We start from the raw sequence: 25,214 nt of genomic DNA on the forward strand, positions 1-25,214 counted from the left end.
TATATACATAACAAAAAAGTGTGAAACAACTGAAAATATGTCATATTCTAGGTTCTTCGAAGTAGCCACCTTTTGCTTTGATTACAGCTTTGCACACTCTTGGCATTCTCTTGATGAGCTTCAAGAGGTAGTCACCTGAAATGGTCTTCCAACAGTCTTGAAGGAGTTCCCCGAGAGATGCTTAGCACTTGTTGGCCCTTTTGCCTTGTGTCTGCGGTCCAGCTCACCCCTAAACCATCTCGATTGGGTTCAGGTCCGGTGACTGTGGAGGCCAGGTCATCTGGCGCAGCACCCAATCACTCTCCTTCTTGGTCAAATAGCCCTTGATACCTTCAGTGTGACTCTACAATTTTCATAGTCATGAAAATAAAGAAAACACTTTCAATGAGAAGGTGTGTCCAAACTTTTGGTCTGTACTGTATGTGTATATATATATTTTAAAGCATCATTGTTCTTTTCGGTCAGTTTGACCCCAGGGTCTTTAAGCTGTATAAAACAATAACTAAATAAATTTTACTTGGGCTGTGATGGTGGCAGATTTTTACCACTTTATCACCATCACATCCCTAGACAAGACTGTTCAGCTTTTAACAATATACCAATTTTTTATTTTAGAGTTCATTGAAGAAAAAGAGGAAAATGAAGAATACAGTGAAGTTGAGGAGAAAAATAATGTCAAAACTGGTGGCAAAACTTTGAGTTGCTCTCAAACCAAACAGAAAGATTTAAAGAAAAAAAGAGTTAAGGTATCATTCACCTGCACTCAGGGTGGAAAGAGTTTCACATGTAAATCAAATCTTAAGCATTACATGAGAGTTCATACTGGAGAGAAACCATTCACTTGCAATCAGTGCGGGAAGATTTTCAAACAATCATTAAACCTTAAGGATCACATGAACATCCACACTGGAGAGAAACCTTACAAGTGTTCACACTGTGACAAGAGATTCAGTCATTTTTCAAGTCTGAAAACACATGAGAGGATCCACACTGGAGAGAAACCTTACAAGTGTTCACACTGTGACAAGAGATCCAGTCAGTCAGGAAATCTGAAAAAACATGAGAGCACTCACACAGGAGAGAAACCTTACAAGTGTTCACACTGTGACAAGGGATTCGCAGTGTCAACAGAGCTGAAAACACATGAGAGGATTCACACTGGAGAGAAACCTTACAAGTGTTCACACTGTGACAAGAGATTCAGTGTGTCATCAAATCTGAAAAAACATGAGAGGATCCACACTGGAGAGAAACCTTACATGTGTTCACACTGTGACAAGAGATTCAGTCGGTCAGCAGGTCTGAAAAAACATGAGAGCATCCACACTGGAGAGAAACCTTACAAGTGTTCACACTGTGACAAGGGATTCAGTGATTCTACACATCTGAAAACACATGAGAGGATCCACACTGGAGAGAAACCTTACATGTGTTCACACTGTGACAAGAGATTCAGACGGTCAGCAGGTCTGAAAAAACATGAGAGGATCCACACTGGAGAGAAACCTTACAAGTGTTCACACTGTGACAAGAGATTCGGTGATTCATCAAGTCTGAAAACACATGAGAGGATTCACACTGGAGAGAAACCTTACAAGTGTTTAATCTGTGACAGGAAATTCAGTGATTCATCGAGTCTGAAAAGACATGAGAGGATTCACACTAGAGAGAAAGTACATCACCGCAATGTACGTGGGAAGTGTTCCATTGATTCATCTGTTATACACAAAAACCAACCACAGTAAGGCCCCGTACACGCGGAGACGCATTTAGCTGTATATGTAAATATTTTTTATGGTATATGCGTTTCGTCCAGACGGATCCGGCATTCGGGGCAGTGAAAACCCTATTTTTTTTCTTTTTTTTAAACTAGGTCCCAGAGTGGATAAATCTGAAAATGACACCTTTGTGTTTTTCTGTACTGCCAATCCATATGTTTTGTAAAACAATGATGTCATCACCCCACGTCTTGACCATATTCAGACACCGCTACGTCATTTAACATGTTTGTGCTCATGCTGCAGAAGCTACTGAGCCTGTAAGCTTGACTAAACTTACTAGTAGAGCTGCACGATATTGGAAAACAACTCACATAGCGATGATTTTTCTGATTATTAGGAACACCATAGTAATACAGTGTTTGACCCCCTTTCGCCTTCAGAACTGCCTTAATTCTACATGGCATTGATTCAACAAGGTGCTGAAAGCATTCTTTAGAAATGTTGGCCCATATTGATGGGATAGTTGATGGAGATTTGTGGGATGCACATCCAGGGCACGCAGCTCCCGTTCCACCACATCCCAAAGATGCTCTGTTGGGTTGAGATCTGGTGACTGTGGGGGCCATTTTAGTACAGCGAACTCCTCGTCATGTTCAAGAAACCAATTTGAAATTTGAACTTTGTGACATGGTGCATTATCCTGCTGGAAGTAGAAAACATCCCCCACACCATTACACCAACACCAGCAGCCTGCACAGTGGAAACAAGGCATGGTGGATCCATGTTCTCATTCTGTTTACGCCAAATTCTGACTCTACCATCCGAATGTCTCAACAGAAATCGAAACTCATCAGACCAGGCAACATTTTTCCAGTCTTCAACTGTCCAATTTTGGTGAGCTTGTGCAAATTGTAGCCTCTTTTTCCTATTTGTAGTGGAGATGAGTGGCACCCGGTGGGGTCTTCTGCTGTTGTAGCTCATCCGCCTCAAGGTTGTGCGTGTTGTTGCTTCACAAATGTTTTGCTGCATACCTTGTTTGTAACGAGTGGTTATTTCAGTCAAAGTTGCTCTTCTATCAGCTTGAATCAGTCAGACCATTCTCCTCTGACCTCTAGCATCAACAAGGCATTTTCGCCCACAGGACTGCCACATACTGGATGTTTTTCCCTTTTCACACCATTCTTTGTAAACCCTAGAAATGATTGTGCGTTAAAATCCCAGCAACTGAGCAGATTGTGAAATACTCAGACCGCTCCGTCTGGCACCAACAACCATGCCACGCTCAAAATTGCTTAAATCACCTTTCTTTCCCATTCTGACATTCAGTTTGGAGTTCAGGAGATTCCCTTGACCAGGACTACACCCTTAAATGCATTGAAGCAACTGCCATGTGATTGTGGATTACAGACTTGCTCCCACTAGACCCGATGCAACAGAGAGCAGCGCTGGACAAGACTTCTGTGTGTGTGTGTGTGTGTGTGAGTGAGTGTGTGTGTGTGCAGGATACAGGAAAACAAAATGATTCATGGGACTCCACAAATTAGAAATATCTAAACATAAAATTTGTTAAAAAAGGTTAAATTTCTTCCTTTTAATATTCCTTTAACAAAGCAAGTTTGTCGTTATTGTTGCTGTTTTCATTTCAAATAAATAAAACATTGAACCACAAACTAAGCATTTGTTTTAAGAGGGAAAATATCTTATTTATTTTGGTTACAATATAAATTTTATTAACTTTGGTCAAGAAAAGTAAAAAGCCTTTAAAGGTGCTGTAGGGAACTTTATTAAAAAATTTTTTTTTACATATTTATTAAACCTGTCATTATGTCCTGACAGTAGAATATGAGACAGATAATCTGTGAAAAAAATCAAGCTCCTCTGGCGCCTCCCAGTGGTCCTATTGCCATTTGCAGAAACTCCATCGCTCCCGGAAAAAAATAACCAATCAGAGCTGCGGTCCGTAACTTTGTTTGTGTTCAAAATGTAGAAAAATGTATATAATAAGCGAGAACACCATGAATCCATTTTCCAAATCGTGTTTTTGGCTTGTCCTGAATCACTAAGGTGCACCTATAACAAGTGTTTATATTCTGACTATTTTAGATTGCTTCGGGGATACCGCGGCGGCGTAACCCAGTACCTTTGTGATTCTTCATAGACATAAACAGAGAGAAGTAGATCCGGCTACGATGTTCTTCCGCAAGACGCAAGCAGTTCTGTTTATTAACCGCTAGAGCGTCAAAAGTTCCCTACCGCAGCTTTAAATGTCAATGAGAATTTGTACCATTGTACTATTTTATTGCTTGTTTTAATTAATGGGCTAACAATGAACCACAAACTACTATAGTTTTAAAGAAAGAATTAAAAGGGGAAATAAAAAGTATTTTAATAACGTTTTAGCCTGTTTCGTTATTAATAATAATAGGCTAATAATGAGCCACAAACTAAGCATTCGTTTGAAGTAAGAGGAAAATGTAGATTCATTATGCATATTTTTATTGTGTGTTAACAGATTTGTGAGATTCGGATGAACTGAGATGTATTTTAGAGATTACAAATGCAATGCTCTGCTGGCATTCCACCAAACCATATAAACCATGCACACAGCAGCCACTTACTTTAGTTAAGAATAACTGTTCTGTGAATGTTGATGCTGTAATAACAAATATTTATTAGGAGCGTGTGCTGGGATTTCATAAATTGAATGGAGAAAAAAGTAATGTACAGTAGGTAGACAACCAAAATGGGTCATCATTCGCGAAACTACTGCCAGACCTGGAATAGTCTTAGGCTACAGTCTACAGTGTGTGTGTGTGTGTGTGTGTGTGTGTGTGTGTGTATAAGGATTAAAAGCTAAATGTTTTCATGTTGGTTCATTCATGGTTTAAAAAAAAAAAAAAAAATCTTCAGGTTCCATATGCAGAGTGAAATCCGAACGGTCCAGCATTTAGAAATAATTTGTATTAACTCTGTTATTATCTTGATTTTTCAAACTGATAACACTTTAGTTAGTGTGTAATGTTGTTGTTAGAGTATATATAATATCTGTAAAATTCTAAAGCTCAAAGTTCAATGCCAAGCAAGATATTTGATTTAACAGAATTTGCCTACAAAAAACGACCCGTTTGGACTACAGCCCTCAAGTTCCTGCAGTAATGACGTCACTATAACAGTTTTTTGACTAACCTCCGCCCACATGAATTCACAAAAAGGGGGGTGTGGCCTTGTTGCGCTCCGACGGAGAAGAAGGAAGAGCTGCTGTTTGTATTTGCCATGTCGTTGAAACGCTGTTATTTTCATCTCTGAGTCCAATCATCTTTGGGCTTACCAGGGATGCTGTACTTGGAGATTAATGATTACAATTTATGTTTAACTCCTTTCCCGAAAATTATAATCCACATGTAAAACTATGTGCAGCAAATTTTGCTGAGGACAGCTTGCTGAGGACAACTTTCTCAATCTCAATCAGTTTAATGCTGGATTCACACAAAGATTATTCTTGAAAGATGGAGCAGTTCCCTCTTTGTCTGGAGAAGGTGTTGTTTATGGACCACAACCGGTAAGTGTATTTTATTATTTAAGTTGGTGCGTTTAACAGTTTCTGTAACTTATTACACAAAGGGCAACGCTGTTTAGCTTTTCTAACTAGATGTTAGGGCTGTGCAAAAAAACGAATGCGATTTTCATGTGCATCTCGTTAGTAAAAACGCTCCTGTGACTATAAATACATCTCCTGCACACTTGCTTCTCAAAACTACTCCAAAACTAGTCCAATCGCGTTTGCAGGAGGTCAGCCTGCGCTCAGCTGGTGTCGAATCACAACACAGGAACCGCTGGCCCAATCAGAACTCGTTACGTATTTCTGAAGGAGGGACTTTATAGAACAAGGAAGACATCAGCCCGTTTTTATGACCGTGAAAACAGAGGTATACAGATAGGTGAATTGTGTGAAAAATACTGTTTTTTACAAGTGAAACATGAACGCATGTTATATTGCACACTGTAAACACAATCAAAGCTTCAAAAAAGCGCGTACAATGGGACCTTTAATTATGTCTTTACTGTGTGACCAAAAATTTAGCAGTTCAGCTGTTTGATCGTGCTGGTGCCTTGTGCACATATTCATTGGAAACAGCAGCCATTCACTGACCACACACCAATGTGTCCCTGAGCGAGACACTTAACCCCTAGCTGCTCAGAGGGATATATATTGTACATAATATTGCAATATATTGCACATATATTGCAATTGTAAGTCGCTTTGGATAAAACCGTCAGCTAAATGAATAAATGTAAATGTCTTCTTCCGTTTCTTCCTCCGCAAGTCTATGGCATCCCATAGAACTGATTGCAGGAATGTTGTGAGATTTGGCACACTGATAGAGGGAAGTCCCAACATTAACCATAGCAAATTTGAAGTCTCTAACTCCAACTCTAGTGCCACCACTTGTCCAAAGTTTCAATGTTTCTATGCTAATAACTTTTGAACCATAAGCCAGAAAATAAAATTTATTGTTTCCTCTGAATCCTTGGCTCAACCCCACAATTCAAAAATCACAAGGTTTAGATTTTTCACTATTTTCAATTTTTTTAAAAATCAACTTTTTCAAACACGTCATTGGCTCATAAATTTTTCAAATTCATTGGCTCATGCCAAGTCGAATGAACTCGGAATGGGCTTAGTTTTTTTTTTGCTATTTTAAATTTTATGAAAAATCAACTTTTTCAAACTCGTCCTAGACTGTTTGTACGATTTTCACAAAAATTGACTCGGATCATATTCAGACAATGCTTGCAAAAATTTATGGAATTCAAGTTGATTCGTCCAACCGTTCTCGAATGACACGTGAACACATTTGACGAAAAGCACGCAAAAATGCACGTGAGGCTATATCTCAGAAACGGTTTGGCATATTGAGACAAAACTTGGTGTGTGTCCTAATAACCATGACCTGAGACTACCTGCAATGCTTTGACGGAGCGCCACCTAGTGGTCAGGAGATATGAAAAATGCATATTTTTGAATGGTTTGGCCTTAAATCACACAACTGGTCTCTTTAGATTCAAAGAGTCATGTCGAGTCGAATGATATCCAATTTTCCTGTGTCGGCAATTTTGAATTATGTTTTAAAATGCTGTATTTTTTGAACGCATTATCGTTTCATTACGAAAATAATTACAAAAATCTTCGGCTCCATGCCCTGAAGGTACTCAAAAAGTTGAAACCTTTGAATAAATTAGACTATTGAAATCAAAATGGTCTCTCTATATTCTTTGGGCCATACAGAGAAAATCAATACAAATTATGCCAAAATTATGCGAAAACTTACTTTTTCAAACTCTTCCTAGACCGTTAGTCAGATTTTCACCAAATTTGACACGGATCATCTTCAGACCCCACTGGCAAAAAGTAGTGGAATTTTTGTCGATACACAGCACGGTTCTCATTTAGCGCATCATCGAATTTGCTGGAAGGATACCAAAATGCATTTGAGGCTGTTTCTCAGCAAAGCTTTGACATATTTGCACCAAACTTTGTATCTGTCATTGTCACCTCACACAGACCATGCCACATCAATTTTGTAACAGCGCCACCTATTGGTCAAGAGTAATAAACCAATCATTAACTAATAATTTTTACACTTATAAAAATGCTAATAACCTTTTATTGCATTATCCTATTGCAATAAGACTGGTCTCAAAATATTCCCTGGCTTATGCCGACAACAAAAATACCAAATATGCCAGAGTAAGCTGGAACTTCCTGTCCGCTATTTTGATTTGATTTGATTTTGATTGACTTTTTTTAACTCCTCATCAACTGTTGGTCTGATTTTCACCAAAGTTTAGTCAGATGATCTTCAGACAGTTTTGACAAAATTTATGGATTTTGTGGCGATAGACAAAACTGTTTTTCGCATACCACAGCCACGAATTTGAGGCATTATGCCAAAATGACACTTGAGGCTGTATCTCTGCAATGCTTTGGCATATTGATACCAAACTCTGTGTGTGTCATTGACAAGTCACACAGAGTACACAAAATTGATTTGATAACAGCGAGACCGATTGGTTAAACTTGATAAGCCAAGTAATCATGCTTTTAGAGATTGTATTTATGGTTTTTTAGCCATTTCAATTACAATAATCCTGAGAAAAACAAGAAAATCCGCACACTATCAACTTGCAAAACAATAAAAAATACTTTAATGGCAACGTTTCGATCGTTTGATCTTCATCAGGACTATATCAGTCTTTTTGTCTAAGCATCTATCTATGACCTACAGGTGTGCGACGCTGATTGATCAATTACAATAATCCTAAAATTGCAGTTATCGCTTATTAATGCAGTTGGTATGATGCTCCATGCCATGCTTAGCTCCTCAATTTGCCGGTGGAGTGCTTGGCCGTGAAATTGCTGCTTGCAGCTATATTTGTTATTACTATTTGTACTTACAATGCACAAACCAGAAGCAATAATATATATGCAAGAGAGGGGTTTGCCTTTCTATAAAAATATACATTTTATTTCAATTTTTGTTTTTGTGTTTCAGAGGAAAAATCAGTGTTAAGACATTTCTTTGTTCCAGACCATTCTGAAAGAAGAATTTATGCAAATGCGTATAAAATGCTTTAAAAAAATTAACAGAGATGTCTTATGGGTATTTAATAGGTCAGGCCCCACAAAAGATTTTTCTAGTTACTAGTTGTTCATTTTGCTGTTGGACAGTGTTTTCTCTACTTCCTGTTGGCCTTCTGTAGCTAACCGTAGCTCTGTGTATCTATCTTTATTTTTTCTCTAGAATCTTTTAGATTACTATCACTCTCTGTTTTTTTTTTTGGTAAAATGGTGGTGGTAAAATATTACTTAATTCACACCATATTTCTGATATTATCGATCAATCTTATCAGATTAACTTTGATCACTTTTATTATATATCTGTGAGTGCAGTTAACCCGCAAAGTGTTAGCACTAGAGGTCGACCGATATATCGCTCGGCCGATATATCGGGCCGATATTTGTCATTTTTTTATATATCGGCATCGGCCGATATCCGTGTTTAGTAGCGCCGATTTAAAGTCAGGCACGTCAGCGGGCAGCCCCGTGTTATTGGAAGATTCAACAACAGACCTGCGAGATAAAGGTAGTCAGAGAATTTCATTCTGTAAATGGGGTGGAGAAGTAGGCAGCTCTTACAAACACTGCAGAGTAATTGAGGGCTCCATTACTCCGCCCTGCTCACAGACAGCACCGCGCTCGGAGAGACAGCTGTCCTGGAGCTGCCCAGAACGGTGAATCACATGTTTTCGGAAGCATGGCTTGATGCAGACAATAACCAGTTTTCCATCCAACTCATTTGTATTTAGGGATGTCAATATTTGATAATTTCCATGATCGATCGTCGTTTAAATTAACGATCAAGTAATAACCTTAATGCTGCAAAATGTGTCTGCAGCGGTATTATTATTATGTGCAAAAGCCACTTGGAAAAAGAGCTTTCTCACCTGAATTAAAGCGGAGTAGCTTGAACGCCCCGCGCATTTTGGCTTCCCTGTCAGATATAATGATGAAGGAAAGAGGTTAGAGTGAAAAGATTGTGCCAGATCTTTATGAACAGGAGAAGAAAAAAGTTGTGGATGAACTATCCCGAGTATCCTCTGTTGCGCTCACGACAGACGGGTGGACGTCCAGGGGGATGGAGAGCTCTGTGACGATAACTGCTCACTTCATCACAGCAGACTGGGAGATGAGAAGTCCTTATTATTATGTTAAAAAGAAGATATTATGCCATGTGCACTAAGTCCATACGAGGACGAGCGAGCGCGGGTTTGACTAGATGTATTTGGAGGTTATTGCTCACGTCTCGTTCTGCACATATCCAAATGTTTCCATATTCGCAATGTATCTGAATGTTAAACTATAATATTTTTTTTAATGTAAACTAGACGGAAAAAATCATCCTCTTCACATGAGCAAAAACGTCCTTTGCATAACAGCAGAGAGGACCGGTATAGGGTGTATTTAAACTGACCAGTGTAACTTTTTAAATGTTTGGTTGACTCTACTTTATTTAAAAAATGAACAGACTGCAATGTAAGTTCGAAATTAGAATGCACTTTAGTTTAATAGATTTTTATTTCTAAAATTGTATTTATTTAAATGTATATTTAAGTTTACATTTATGTTCCAACAAACTTGAAAAATTCTACTTGATAAATGTAAATGCTCTAAAACTTTTATGTAAATGAGATATATATATATATATATATATATATATATATATTACCTGTTTTATATATTTAATACTTGGTCAGTTTATTAATTTGTTTGGTTAACTTTGGATACATTTTTTTTTTAATACAGTGCAGTGCACTAAATTAAGATGAATGAAGTGATGGTTCAAGTCAGTGCTCAATAAATTATGATAGGTTTAGAAAAAATGTGTTGTGCATCCACTTATTATTAGTGTGACATTTTAGCATGCAAATCAAGGGGAAAACTCCAAGATATCGGCCCTAAAAATCGGCAGCACATATCGGCCATCGGCTGACCCTGACCTCTAAACATTGGCATCGGCATCGGCTATAGAAAAACCCATATCGGTCGATCTCTAGTTGGGGGACGTTATTTTGCGGACCTTCACAGAAAATTCAGGACGTTGTGTGAACGTTTTCAGAACGTCCCCACTGGTCTCAAGGACCTGTAGGGAACCAAACTAAATTTTACTGCAAAGAACACTTGTTCTTTCAGAACTTTAATCAGGAATAAGCATGCACTTTTAATACATTCAAAGATAAAATCAGTCATTTATTTGGTGTTAACACAAACAAATTATAAATAAATTATATATTACATAAGTTATATATATATATATATATATATATATATATATATATATATATATATATATATATATATATATATATATATATATGGGTCAGTGACGTTTTAGAATTTCAAAACGGTAAAAAAATAAAAATGAAAAGACAAATTAAATCTAGCATTTATTGTGTAAATCTGTGAGTATATTTTTTGTTTTTATAAGTGCCCTTTATAAAAAATAACAATATATGACATTTTAATGTGTTTCTTTGTATACAGTCCTTGAAAATGTCATACGGTAAAACGAAGTGATTTTTAGAAATAAATTAATATTGTTATTCATGACACGGTTAAATACAACCAAGAATGTAATAGTTGATCTGTAAGTATTCTATAACAAATTGCAAAATATAAACACCTACACCACAAATACTACATATTTTGTATTTTAACGACTAAAGCATGTCATCTATGGACATTTGTTCTATTTTTTTGCTAGAAATTGGTCAAAAATGCCTTGAAGTTATGTATATATATATATATATCATACTAGCTCTCCTCCATTATTTTCATGAACCATGTAAACAAACAAAGTATTTATTTTTGTTTCTTTTAAAATCCAATGTTTTGCCATATGACATATTTTGTTTTACTGTATGACATAGTACAATTTCAATGTTTCATTGCATTTTTTATGTAATAAATTGATGTAGGCCAATTCAGAATGATTTCAAAGAAACACAAGGCATCTCAAGTTAACCTTTTATTAACAGTAGAATATATATTCCCAACACTTGGAACATTTCTTTTCTCAATTCTCTTTCAGTACAAGGAACACATAGGACGTGCTATATGTAATACATGACAATATTAGTCAGATTTACAACAATGAGATAACGTGGAAAATTCAGTTTTTAACATTCAGTTAAAAAAGAACAGTAACATTCATGTCTGCTATCAAAAGGTTATGAACAACCTAATCTCATATAATTTGCAGTAATAGTTAATATCAAAACATTCATCACTTTTTTATGAAAAACGTATAACAGTAACATTGTTTAGACAAACAGTAACATTATCTTTCATCGAATGTATAACTCCTCACACAGTTTTTTGCCTTTCAGCTACAACAAAATTCATCACTTTACTAACCCATTTCAAATTAATACAAACCTGTTATTTTAGATGAACAAACATTGCCGTCCTCCCAATCAATGCACACCACTACCACAAAGAGCTGGTCCTTCTTATACTTTTCATACTGATATGAATCTTTCCCAGTCCTGAGATGACAATCTTGAGCTTCGACTGGTTGATGGTTCTGGTTCTGAGATGCTAGCTGTGATATCTGATTGGAAGTAAAAGAGCACATCTCGGGTTTGGGGCCATATGAAGCAATTCTTCGTCCCAGACTGTTGCATACAGGAGACCTCGATTTCTTCCCTGACGATCTTCAGTACCTGCCCAACAAAAGGCTTTTTGTCATAAGAGACTATAACCATCTTTCCATGTCCTCTTGTGCCGGAATGGTGGTGGAGGGTGCAGCTTTTTCAGCATTATAATCTAAGACTGAGGGTGATTCACATTCACAGGAAAGTCCCATTCGATGGCAAAAGCAGGACATTTCTCTGTAGAAGATCTTGCCAGGGGTGTTTGTCGTCACTTGATGAATACCCAAAGTGCCTCCGACTACTGGCAAAGCACCTGGCACAGCCTCATCCACCCTGGTGATGTCAGCCTCTGACACCCAATGGAATTTCACACTCTAATTTGCTTTTGTCAGAAAGGAAAACAACTCTTCAGGCTGTTGGATATCACCTCCTTGAAGCACAAATGCATTGGCAATCCTTTTCATTGAGCCACCAACACCATCGGACGTGCCTTTTCCATGTGCCTTCTCTGAAAAGTTCCATGTTATCTCCTTAATGCCACGGAGAAAAGGCAAGGTGCACATCAAGTAGAAATTTTTCCTATTCCTATATTGCGTTAGTGGGCCATCACTCATGAAGTGCACAGTATTAATTCTTGGATTGAACTGAACTTCATCTAACACAGGCTTCAGATGTGCCCATACTGCCTGCTCGTCATGTCTTAAAGGGTCAGAGATTGTGGCATAAGCTTGTGACCCTTCTGCCGTATAAACCATGCATGTGTGGAGAGTGGCCTGTTTTCGACACCCCCATCCACCCCCCCCCCCCCCACCCACAATGATAGTGCTGGACCTCAACATTCAATTTACAAGCGTAGTTCTCAGAAAAGTCCATGTGGACTACAGCCTCATGGTCTTGGAGACTGTTCTTGAGGGCCCTGCATTGTTCCACCTGATGTATCCATGTGTACTGATGCTTGGCTAATCCATCAAGTTTTTCATTGAAACTCTTCATGAGATCCTCCCACGTCCCAGTCAGTGTATTTTCACAAAATGTGAATAGGTTTTACCTTCAGTGCAGATCTTCTCCCTCTCCCATTGACTCCATGACACCTGGCGGGTTTTGTCTGGTAGGAGTAGCTCCATATCGTTATAGCAGCACTTCGCACACAGCCTAAACATACACGCCCTACTTTTCAAATCGCACACAATGTGCACGAGTGCTTCAGGAGTACTTCTACTGGCAACAAGGCCACTCTGGTATAGTTTCTCGAGTAGAAGGCTTACATTCTCATGGTCTAGGCAGGCACAGGTGTTTCGGTCAATAGCCTTTGGCTCAGTTACATAAAATGGACGGAGGCGGACAAACTGCCGGTATGACACTGCCCGTCCCTCTCCTGCCTCTGCATTGTAGTCTTTATGAAGCTCTTTTAAAGACTCTGTCAACACCCGACGCTGTTCTTTGACCCTATCCTTTGATACTGTGTCCTTTTTTCCAGCTAGGAGATGGCTGTTCTCATCTCTAGTGAGGAACTCCACCACACTCTGTCTTCTTGCTGGCCCCTTCCTGAAAACCTTTGTTGACATGTTTTTTCTTGCTTTTCTGTATTTTGCTGTCATCACCCTGTTGGCTTTCTTGCGAAATCTATCTGCTCTTCTCTCTTCTCTTACAACATCCTTTTTTAGCTGTTTTATCTCCTCCCTCAGTTTCTTTATACTTACCCCTGTTCGACTGCTGGAGGTTGTTTTCTTAAGGGGTTTATGAGGAGTTGAACAATGTGGCCCAGGTGATGAGTAGTGTTGAGACGGCCCAGGTGGTGAGGAGTGTTGAGATGGCCCAGGTGGTGAGGAGTGTTGAGATGGCCCAGGATGGTCATGGTTTTCGTCCACAAAAGAGTCCTCAGACACTGGTGTCAGATTCATCAATGCCTCCACCTGCCTCTTTTTCTCTCTGCATCGTCTCTGGTTGAGCCTCCACTGTTCCGTCCTCTTTGCATGTGCAGCTACTGTCAACTCTTTGACAGCACTATAATAATCACCCTATGTATTTCATTCAGATAATTTAGCCTACATGAACACAAATCTACATTTTGAACTTAAAAATGTCACTTTGTGACAAAAAGGTTACTGACCCCTGTGCTATATCAACATACCATCCTTTTTTTCCCTTCTGGGCCCTCAAGTTTTAATATGAATAAATTTGAAAACCTTTTTTGCAAGACAAGCCTACCCTCTGAGATGACATCATGGTAATCTGTCTGTAGGGCAGGGTCTGGAAAGCACAGAAAAGAGAGAAAGTGAATTAAAATCACATTTACATCAACGTGGGACAATTTTATTTACAACTGTTACTTCAAATGATTCAGATGATATTAGATACAATGCCTGAATTGTGAATTGCCTACCCGGTTGTGCATTAAACTGTAATTTCTATAATTATTATTATTATTATAATTTTATTTTGTTTGTGTGTTTTGTATTTATGTATTTATAGTTTGTTCTGGTTTTGTTATGTAGGCTATAAAGAAAACCAATACAAATTTATTTTCATGAACTATTAAACATGGACCTTTATTTTCACCAAAAAGGCTTATTTCTGCTTTTTTTCTGCTTATTTATAGGCTCTATTTTTTTTTTTTTTGTAAGAGCAAACTGGGTGCTTGCTGTTTGGCCAGAATAAGCTCGAGGCCGTGCAGCTCTGGAAGCAGAGTTTCGTGCAAAGTTACAAAAACTGCCGTGCACACATTTGCGTGAAATGGGGTCTCGCGCCCATTGTGATAATTGCACCATCGCGCTCGTGCGGAGGTTGAGGGACACGCGCCCGCTCACAGCCAAGACTGTGAGAAGGCGCGTTAATTTTCAAATAAAGTATAATTTACCATAATGATATTAATGGTATTCATGATTTATTTTAAAGTAGCTAATGTTAACATGAAAGACCCTAAAAAATTAGTGGGCTTATCTGAAAAGGATAAGCTACGTCTTTAGACCAAATGACGTCACGTAAACATAACGGTATTTAACGACAAATAACAGCGATGACAGTGCTGAAGAGTGGTATAAAGTTAAAGAAAAGGACGGAAAAGCAGTTTGTCTGAGTAAATGTGGTACATTTCTTGTGGAAACGGCCGTTTTACCATGAGGAAATTTCGCTCACTGTCCTTATAATTCCATATTATTATTATTATTTATATCATGTATATTATATGTCATTTTGTTTTGTGTTTTTAATTTAAATAGAATGGTTAATTAAAATATTTACCTCAGAGAAACTGACAGTTGGGATGTCCAGTTGGGATGTCCACTGAGTGGGTGAGAGGTGTGAGTACGCTGTGTATGAGCGCGATGGTCACAGACCCCAGCTTATATACCCGCTGCCAGATTTAGAATTTGTGACCTAGGTGTTATACGTTTTTTATTTTATATAAAAAAACATATGTATATTTATATAATTGTATATTGCGTTATAATACTAATAATTACGTTATATTATGTAAAGGATAATGTGAAAAAAATAATAATAAAGAAAATAGCCATTTCCGTCTCTATGTAAGGTTAGAATCCTGCGTCCATAGCAACGCTTTGTTTTTCATGGCAACGGTGTGTTATACACATGATATGTAAAAATTGATAACCTAAATGCACTGTAAATCGCTTTGGATAAAAGTTTCTGCTAAATGCATACAATTTTATTTAATTTAAAATTTAATTTTAATTTAATTAAATTTGTAATTTATACTTAGCAGCGTCTGTTATCAAGAAATAATACATTAGAATTGAAATATATACCTAAATTAAATGAGTATAAATAAAAATATATATATATAATTTAGTATTATTTACTAATAAAGAATTCATATTATAATAACTGTAATTTAGTATTATTTTTAGAATTTATTTAAAAATGTTGAAGTGCAAATAAACCCAATAGGTAATATTTCCAGCTTGCTCTATTCTTTTTTTATTCTATCTGTTTTCTTTTTATTTATTATATTATTTAAAAGCCCATGCTATGTGTACTGTGTTAACCTAACTGAGACTTGTTATAGCACTTATATATCATTGCTCTTTTTGTTGTTTTTGATTGCTTCCACTGTCTTCATCTTTAAGTCGCTTTGGATAAAAGCATCTGCTAAATGAATAAATGTAAATATATATATGTAAATGTAATATATATATACAGTATTGTTCAAAATAATAGCAGTACAATGTGACTAACCAGAATAATCAAGGTTTTTAGTATATTTTTTATTGCTATGTGGCAAACAAGTTACCAGTAGGTTCAGTAGATTGTCAGAAAACAAACAAGACCCAGCATTCATGATATGCACGCTCTTAAGGCTGTGCAATTGGGCAATTAGTTGAATTAGTTGAAAGGGGTGTGTTCAAAAAAATAGCAGTGTCTACCTTTGACTGTACAAACTCAAAACTATTTTGTACAAACATTTTTTTTTTTTCTGGGATTTAGCAATCCTGTGAATCACTAAACTAATATTTAGTTGTATGACCACAGTTTTTTAAAACTGCTTGACATCTGTGTGGCATGGAGTCAACCAACTTGTGGCACCTCTCAGCTGTTATTCCACTCCATGATTCTTTAACAACATTCCACAATTCATTCACATTTCTTGGTTTTGCTTCAGAAACAGCATTTTTGATATCACCCCACAAGTTCTCAATTGGATTAAGGTCTGGAGATTGGGCTGGCCACTCCATAACATTAATTTTGTTGGTTTGGAACCAAGACTTTGCCCATTTACTAGTGTGTTTTGGGTCATTGTCTTGTTGAAACAACCATTTCAAGGGCATGTCCTCTTCAGCATAGGGCAACATGACCTCTTCAAGTATTTTAACATATGCAAACTGATCCATGATCCCTGGTATGCGATAAATAGGCCCAACACCATAGTAGGAGAAACATGCCCATATCATGATGCTTGCACCTCCATGCTTCACTGTCTTCACTGTGTACTGTGGCTTGAATTCAGAGTTTGGGGGTCGTCTCACAAACTGCCTGTGGCCCTTGGACCCAAAAAGAACAATTTTACTCTCATCAGTCCACAAAATGTTCCTCCATTTCTCTTTAGGCCAGTTGATGTGTTCTTTGGCAAATTGTAACCTCTTCTGCACATGCCTTTTTTTTAACAGAGGGACTTTGCGGGGGATTCTTGAAAATAGATTAGCTTCACACAGACGTCTTCTAACTGTCACAGTACTTACAGGTAACTCCAGACTGTCTTTGATCATCCTGGAGGTGATCATTGGCTGAGCCTTTGCCATTCTGGTTATTCTTCTATCCATTTTGATGGTTGTCTTCCGTTTTCTTCCACGTCTCTCTGGTTTTGCTCTCCATTTTAAGGCATTGGAGATCATTTTAGCTGAACAGCCTATCATTTTTTGCACCTCTTTATAGGTTTTCCCCTCTCTAATCAACTTTTTAATCAAAATACGCTGTTCTTCTGAACAATGTCTTGAACGACCCATTTTCCTCAGCTTTCAAATGCATGTTCAACAAGTGTTGGCTTCATCCTTAAATAGGGGCCACCTGATTCACACCTGTTTCTTCACAAAATTGATGACCTCAGTGATTGAATGCCACACTGCTATTTTTTTGAACACACCCCTTTCAACTAATTCAACTAATTGCCCAATTGCACAGCCTTAAGAGCGTGCATATCATGAATGCTGGGTCTCATTTGTTTTCTGAGAATCTACTGAACCTACTGGTAACTTGTTTGCCACGTAGCAATAAAAAAATATACGAAAAACCTTGATTATTCTGGTTAGTCACATTGTACTGCTATTATTTTGAACAATACTGTATATATATATATATAATTATTTTTTTAATTACCTAGATCTATATTATAATTATACAACATACAAAAACTAGCCAAAACACATCTAACAGAACAAAAGTTTATTATTTATTTATACAACATTAAAGTGCTTTTTAAATTAACGAAATGTAATATTAATCTTTATAGAAGATACAGTACAATACAACAATCTTCAAACTTCATATTCATAGCAGATTTAAAACAATCCTTTTTGTGGTGGTTTATTTAGCTAAAGTTTTCTTGATATTGTCAGTTTACACAAATACAAGATTTAAATAATGTATTATTCTTATGACCAAAAATTGAGTATTTTAAGTTGTTTACACTGTTGACAGGAAAAAAATGCAAGCGACTGCATGGCCGCTTCCATGCCCCGCAGTGCGCGCGCTCCGCACATAAAGAAAGGACGATGCACCAGCAGCAGTGGCTCACAGTTGAATTGGGCTGCAGCTCTCCCTTCTGAATACAGACAGCCGCGGGTGTGGCAGTACCTCACCAAAATATTCATTTTTAATATTTGTATAGAAATGTACAGTAGGCTATATAGACATTTATATTGGACATTTATATAGAAAATAATAAATGGTAAATGTGTTCACCATTCTGCAGCAATGTTAGTAAGTATTTTTAGACTATATTAAGTCGTAAAGTGCGCTTGATAAATTGGAATTTAACGCACGACTTCGACGCGGGTGCTATGAGACAGTGTCAGAGCTCCACAAAACTCCACAATTTTCCAATGTAAATGTGGTGAAAAATTTAACTGCATCACTTATGCATCGCTTATTTTCACGTTGCCTTGATCTATGACATTGTATTGTTTTATATGTCTATTTGTTAATAAGGGATTTATGGACACGTCAAGGATTTTAGATCTGTAGAGTAAAAGCCATAGTTTTTATTTTGAAATAGCCTAACAAATATCAAATCCTACAAAATTAGCAGAGAGGACCTAATAAATTGGCTAGCATGTTAGTGTTATTATCTAACAAATAAGTTTAATACTTTTTATATTATTATTTAATATTTTCATGAATTAGATGTAGATTTAATACATCTTTGCGTTCATTAATTTGTCATATTTTAACGTTGTTGTGTGACCATATAATAACCACATTGGGAACGTTATTACACTGTAAAAACTAAAGGTGCCTCAGGTATCCTTTTGAGTACTCCAGGAACCTTAAAATGTATTTTAAGTGCCTCAAAGCTCTTTTTCTCATTATATGGTTCCTGGAAGAACCATTATAGTCTTTGCAGTTCGTGCAGGAACTCATGGGATCCTTGAAGCTCTTTGTTCCCAGTTCTGAGGTTCTGGAGTCACCCTTTCATTACACTGAGACCTCAACGTGCTCTGAAGGTTCCTGGAGGAACTCACATTTTAAAAAAAGGGTTACTGTAAGCTCTGTCAACATTAAAGTGGTTCCTGGAAGATCTCACTTGTAAAAGCCAGCATCTGGAAGAACCAAGAGATTCATGTGACAAAAATGAAATTTGACTGATTATTATTATTATTAATAATTACTTTTTAGGAATGTGATGGAACAATGTCTTTTGTGGCACTTTCCATGTGAAAAAAAAACTAAATGTAAAAATCTTCACACTTGTTCTGTCAAAACATAAATAAATAAATAAATAAAATAGTTTTATTGAAATAGCCTAAATGTTAAATCATTTGAAGATGGATAGTTTACCTTGAAACTTTAAAGCAAACATTAAAAATATGATTGAAAAAAATATTCTAATTATAACAATCGGTACAATAGTAATATTTAGAGTTTTTTTTTTAATTTGCCTAATAAAATAAGTTTAAATTATTCAGAAATAATTGTTCAGCTGTTGTCAAGAAGAAAATGCATGAGGTTTGGACGCGTCCTCGCGCTCCTACTGTTTGCTCGCACGCGCGTGCGTGGAAGAGCGATTTCAAATACAAAGAAGTAATGGCTCCATTCCTCAAAGAGAGTAAGAAACAACCGTTGCGCAAGGTGAGTAGACTCCGAAATAAATACACAGATTTATTATTTGTATACTAATTCCTACACTGACACATTAGACTGTATGTTTTTTTTTTTTTTTGTATGTTTGTTTTAACCATTAATTTAATAGCCGCGATGCTTACGAGTCTAATGCACTTTGTGGGACGAAATGGGGACCACAAACACAAGGTAACAAACAATCATTATTAGTTTGGTGTACGCATGATGTTTATGTGTTTACATGTTTATTGATTGTAACTCTTTCGTTTACATTTGTTAAATAGTTACACATCCATGTTAATGTCACACCCAGGGGCGGCTATGCTTTGACTAAGCCACACCCCTTCTCAACTTCCACCTCGAGGAGGTCCCCAAAGCCAACCCAATGGCCAAACAACACGAGAACAAGTAAGTGATAAAACAATCTTTATTTAAATATTTAAAAATAGCTTGGGGAATAGGGAAAGGGCAATTAAAACTAAACTCTGACTCGGCCCTCCAGATGGGCTATGGCCGGGAAGAGGTCAGGGAGCAAGGGGGCCACGGGGATCCGGGGCGTGGGATTCGGGGCCCGGCCAGAGTCTTAGGTATCCGTAGCGCCCTCCTTCTTCCTCCTCTTCGCTGAATACAACTCACGGTAAGTACTGGGTCACACAGTTCGTTCTCGGGGTGCTCACTCTCTTTCTCTTCCTCCACAGGCAACGGCTGGGACGCCAAGGCACAGTTAATTCGGCTTGGTTTTGCTCTCACCTCTTCGCTGATTGCAGCTCACAGTAAGTACTGGTTCACACAGTTCGTTCCTTGGGTGCTCACTCGCTTTCTCTTTCTCCACAGGCAGCGGCGTAAGTACAGGTTTCCTCGGTCTCTCCTCGTGTTACCCACTCTCTCTCCTTTTCTCTCCACAGGTATCAACTTGGGCACAATAGCACAGTTAGTTTGCTTTGAATGGCTCTCACCTCTGGGCTGGACACAGCGTACTGTAAGTACAGGTTTCGCTCTATTTCTCCTCGCGTTATCCACTCTCTCTCCTCCTCTCTACAGGTATCAACTTGGACACAAAACACAGTTACTCTGCTTTGGATGGCTTTCACCTCTGGGCTGGACACAACGTACTGTAAGTACAGGGTTCGCTCTATTCCTCCTCGTGTTATTCACTCTCTCTCCTTTTCTCTCCACAGGTATCAACTTGGGCACAATAGCACAGTTAGTTTGCTTTGAATGGCTCTCACCTCTGGGCTGAACACAGCGTACTGCAAGTACAGGTTTCCTCTGTTTCTCCTTGTGTTACTCACTCTCTTTCCTTTTCTCTCCACAGGTATCAACTTGGGCACAATAGCACAGTTAGTTTGCTTTGAATGACTCTCACCTCTGGGCTGAACACAGCGTACCGTGCTATCTCCGGAGATCTGAAGCACGCTCACAACATATACTGTACTGAACTAGGCTAGAACCAGCAGTCTCCTTGTCCTCCCGCGACGGAAGTGCGTGAAGGCGGGGGTTTATCTGACAGGACACACGGCAATACACAGCAACCCACAGCAATATACAGCACCACGTCAAAATTATAGGTTTTCACAGCACGAAGACTCACCCACCACACTCAGTGTACGAAAAGGACACCCGTCTTCCTTCACTTCGCTTGGTTCGGATCTGGCGATGGAATATGCGGCCTAGCTAGTGATGTCGTCGTTGTGACTACTTCAATAAGTATTCCTTCGGCCCTCCTCCTCCTGGGGAGATCTACACAACACCAGGTCAATATACAGGGCACTTTCGGCTTGCTCTTAGTACTCACATCAATGCCGCTTCCAATCCCTTTTTTCACGTCGTCTCAATTCGCCGTATAATCCGTTCACTTCTCAACCTTTAAGGTTCGCGATGTCTTCACAATCATACAATTCCAGCCTGAGGGAGAGGGAGAGAGAGAGTTAGACAGCCACCAGCAGCGCACCAAGACGGGCACGACACAGTGCTTCTCACACACACCAGAAAGAGCTCCCAGACTGTGAAATAACTTGGCCTTAAGTACTGCCTTGTCCAGCGTATCCTCCAATCACCAACCGCTGTCCCTAACTAGGCACAGGTGCATCGAATTCCCTGATTTTCCCTCTTACGGCGCTACCAGAAAGTTCCGGTGTTCTGTTTTTCCGGTCCGGGCGGAAACACTTCCGGGCGGAACCAAAATTCGGGAAGATCGTCACCTTGTGACATCAACGTACGTTACATTTGCACATAACGTACTTAAACTGGTTTTGATAATTTTCTCTCCTCAGAAAATCCAGTATGACTTCTCTGAAAGTCTCAAAAGCTTCACAGAGCAGCACCATGTAAGTATTTAATTATTTATTTGACATTGAAATAACTGAAATAGTGTTTAAGCTTGGCCTAATCCAAAATTATATATGATACACTGTTACACTGAACTGAATTAAACAATAAAAAAAACTACCCATATGTTATTTTTTTATTCAGCAGTTAATGAAGAAATGTGGCTCTGTAGTGGACACCTGTGAGGCAGTGGACAGACAGCTGCTGATGTCGGATGCTGACTGACAATAAACAGACGTCTCTGGACGTACCCCATATTTTGCAGGTGTGTAAACAAGTGAACGGTTGCAGACACACACCAGAAACCCTTCTAAAACATTTAATTATTTCACTAGCTAGGACCACGCCACAAACCAACTATGCAACTGGGGAAGAGTAGAAAGAGGATGAAGGGGTCGAGGGAATGGGATGATGGTCAGGTTGATCAGGGAATCTTGAATTGATGGCTCAGGGAGAGGTTTGGAAGTTAGGTGATTGTTTGAGGCATGGCCCTGCTCCCGAACTTTAGTTAACCTCACTTAACCCCATTTATAGGTTATTAACAGTTCTTTTTTATTTTTTTTATTTTAGAGAAATTAAACCATTGCCCTTCCTGTTACATGCTGTCCTGGACTGTATATGATGAGGTAAGTATGAGTTTGTCCATGTGTGTAGACATATGTAGTGTACACACACACATTATAGACACATTGTGTACTTAATTAGTCTACAACCATTATTCAATGCAATAATATGACATAAATAATTCCTGTGGTGTTCCTCATTTTTAAGATAATAAAAAAATACCTGTGCTAAATGAATAAATGTAAATATTTTATTATTTAATTTGATGTATATCACTATTTTTTTCAATGAACAGCCTACACAGAATCTCAGAACAGCTGTGGTAATAACAGGAGACTCATTAGATGAGAGCAGCACTGCAGACTTTCCTGATGGTGAGGAGCTTCTTGCTGATGAACCTGCCGACATGAGTTCAACTTACTATGAGTAACTATGTTCTGTTCAACATTATACAGAAAAGCAATTAAAAGTTCACTAAAGCGCATTGTTTTTCTGCTGTATCTGTTGGCCATGCAGGAGATCATGGACAATTTTGACAAGACTGATGATGTGTTTCAGCTGTGTTTGTATCGTGAATCCTCACAATGTTTGTATATTTTGATTTTTTTTTATTATGTGCATTTATAACACTATACTTTGTATTATATCACATTCATATCAAATTACAGAAAAAAATAGTTAATGCTAATGCAAGGGTGTTTCTAATCCAAGAGTCTTTGGGAGGAATGCTAAATTTGACATTGTTCTCTTGTCTGACTGCTGTTATCAGTCTCTGTCAGATTTTTTCCTTTGATTGAAAGTTGTGAAAATGCTATTGTAGAGTTTTTCATTTTGCTATTTGAGTAAATGAGAATGCAAAAATATATTTATGATACTCTCCCATTCACTGCTCTCGAAGTTAACCCAACTATAACAACTTACACTGCTGAGAAACTGGTTTATTAAGCTAATTACATCTATCTTGAGGCTTATCAATTTCTTGAAATGTCCTGTGTGAATTCTCCCAATCAGTCACCACTATTTAGAACAGGAAAGAATATGTTACTATTAATTGCATTGTTTCTAAAATTTAAATCATTGTTTTAGGTACATAAAATGTTTTTTTAAAGTTCTAAGATTATTGAGTCACATTTATTTGTTTCTAATTTTATCCAAGGTGTAAATGTTTTTTTTTGTTGTTGTTTATAGCAGTATTAACACTGATGTTGCCATGAATGGGATTGTGATGTGCAGTATTGTGATTATGGATATTGTTGTTGTTTATCAATAAACTGTTTTATACGCATTTGTTTTATTTTTAATCATTAAAAAGGTCAATAGCAGGACAAATAAACCAGGGGGGGGGGGGCATTAAAGAACTGAAATGGTGCCTTGAAGCACCCCAGGTGGTTCCTGGCCATCATAATAAAAGGGTTCCTCCAGGAACCATTGAAAGTTCCTCAGAGAACCACCACCATTAAGAGCGGTGCCTAGAGGCTCTTCAGACGGTTCCGCCGGTGTGGCGAAGTGAAGAACCCCAAAAGGTGCCTCCAGGAACCTTTAGTTTTTACAGTGATATGACCAACAGAGGACCATGTGAGAACGTTCTGTTAACATCCCAAATGTCCTCTTTGTAACGTTGTTATGTGACCATATAATAACCAATATCGAACGTCCCCCTAAAGTAATAATGGGAACGTTATTATATGACCAACAGAGAACCGTATGGGAACGTTCTGTTCAGGTTTCAAGAACGTCCCTAATGTTCTGTAAAGGTTCTGAACTTTCGTTACCTTTAGATAACTTTTAGGGAACGTTGCACAAGGTCGCGAGAACGTCCCCTCCTACGTGGGTGGTTGACATCGCACATAGACTTGGCCCCAAGTCTGGAAACTCCAACCCTCGGAATATCATCGTCCAGTTTTTATCCCGCACTTGCCGTGATGCCATATGGGCGGAAGCCAAACGATCTGAGCTGCTGAAACAGAAGAAAACTCGGATCCTGGAAGATCTCACTCAGGAAGATAAAGAGGCTAGATACAAACTCTGGCCACTCGTTGAAAAGGCAAGAAAGGAAGGAAAGAAAGCTGGGTTTAATGGGCCAGTTGCTTTCATTAACGGGAAGAGAATTTCTGTGTATGATATATAGTATACCTCTTACACTTTGATTTTTCAAAACCCGATTACAATTTATTTATTTTTATAAATATAATATATATATATATATATATATATATATATATATTAGGGGTGTAACGATACGGGTATTCGTATTGAACCGTTCGGTACGACGCTTTCGGTTCGGTACGCGGTACGCATTATGCATACCGAACGGTTCCTTGGACTAATTAATTATATTTGAAAAAAAAAAAAAAGAGAAATATAATGATATGCGTTCAACAAGGTAGCCCAATAACCCAAACGACGTAACAGGCAACGCCCCTGACACTCCCGAAGAAGAAAAAAACACCAACTTATGTTTATGTTAGGCTACTCAGCAGGCGCTCGCTCACTCAGTACGCGCTGAAGGCTCGTTGCAAAATGGCCAATGCGTTTAACAGACTAGAAAAAGAAGATGACTCTCAAACATATTGTTTGAGATGCATGATTCCA

At 38.0% G+C, this 25,214-nt stretch overlaps 1 protein-coding gene and 1 long non-coding RNA gene across 4 annotated transcripts; both read left to right on the forward strand.

Annotated features, from left to right (window-relative positions):
• The first annotated feature begins 462 nt into the window (after positions 1-462).
• LOC113074876 (zinc finger protein 501-like) lies at positions 463-1,851 on the forward strand. The gene has a single exon (XM_026247600.1). It carries the CDS (start codon positions 528-530, stop codon positions 1,743-1,745), a length of 1,218 nt encoding a protein of 405 aa, XP_026103385.1. The 5' UTR covers positions 463-527; the 3' UTR covers positions 1,746-1,851.
• Positions 1,852-21,818: 19,967 nt separating this feature from the next.
• Positions 21,819-23,485, forward strand: LOC113074886 (uncharacterized). Of its 3 annotated transcripts, XR_003280844.1 has the most exons (5): positions 21,819-22,057; positions 22,203-22,323; positions 22,629-22,684; positions 22,918-22,996; positions 23,139-23,485. It is a non-coding gene; the product is annotated as an uncharacterized LOC113074886 (long non-coding RNA). The 3 variants fall into 3 exon arrangements; XR_003280842.1 differs by having other exon boundaries at positions 22,918-23,485; XR_003280843.1 differs by having other exon boundaries at positions 22,206-22,323; positions 22,918-23,485.
• Positions 23,486-25,214: the final 1,729 nt, after the last annotated feature.

Source organism: Carassius auratus, unplaced genomic scaffold, assembly GCF_003368295.1.
Source record: "Carassius auratus strain Wakin unplaced genomic scaffold, ASM336829v1 scaf_tig00015585, whole genome shotgun sequence".
In the NCBI taxonomy this organism is placed as follows: Eukaryota; Metazoa; Chordata; class Actinopteri; order Cypriniformes; family Cyprinidae; genus Carassius; species Carassius auratus.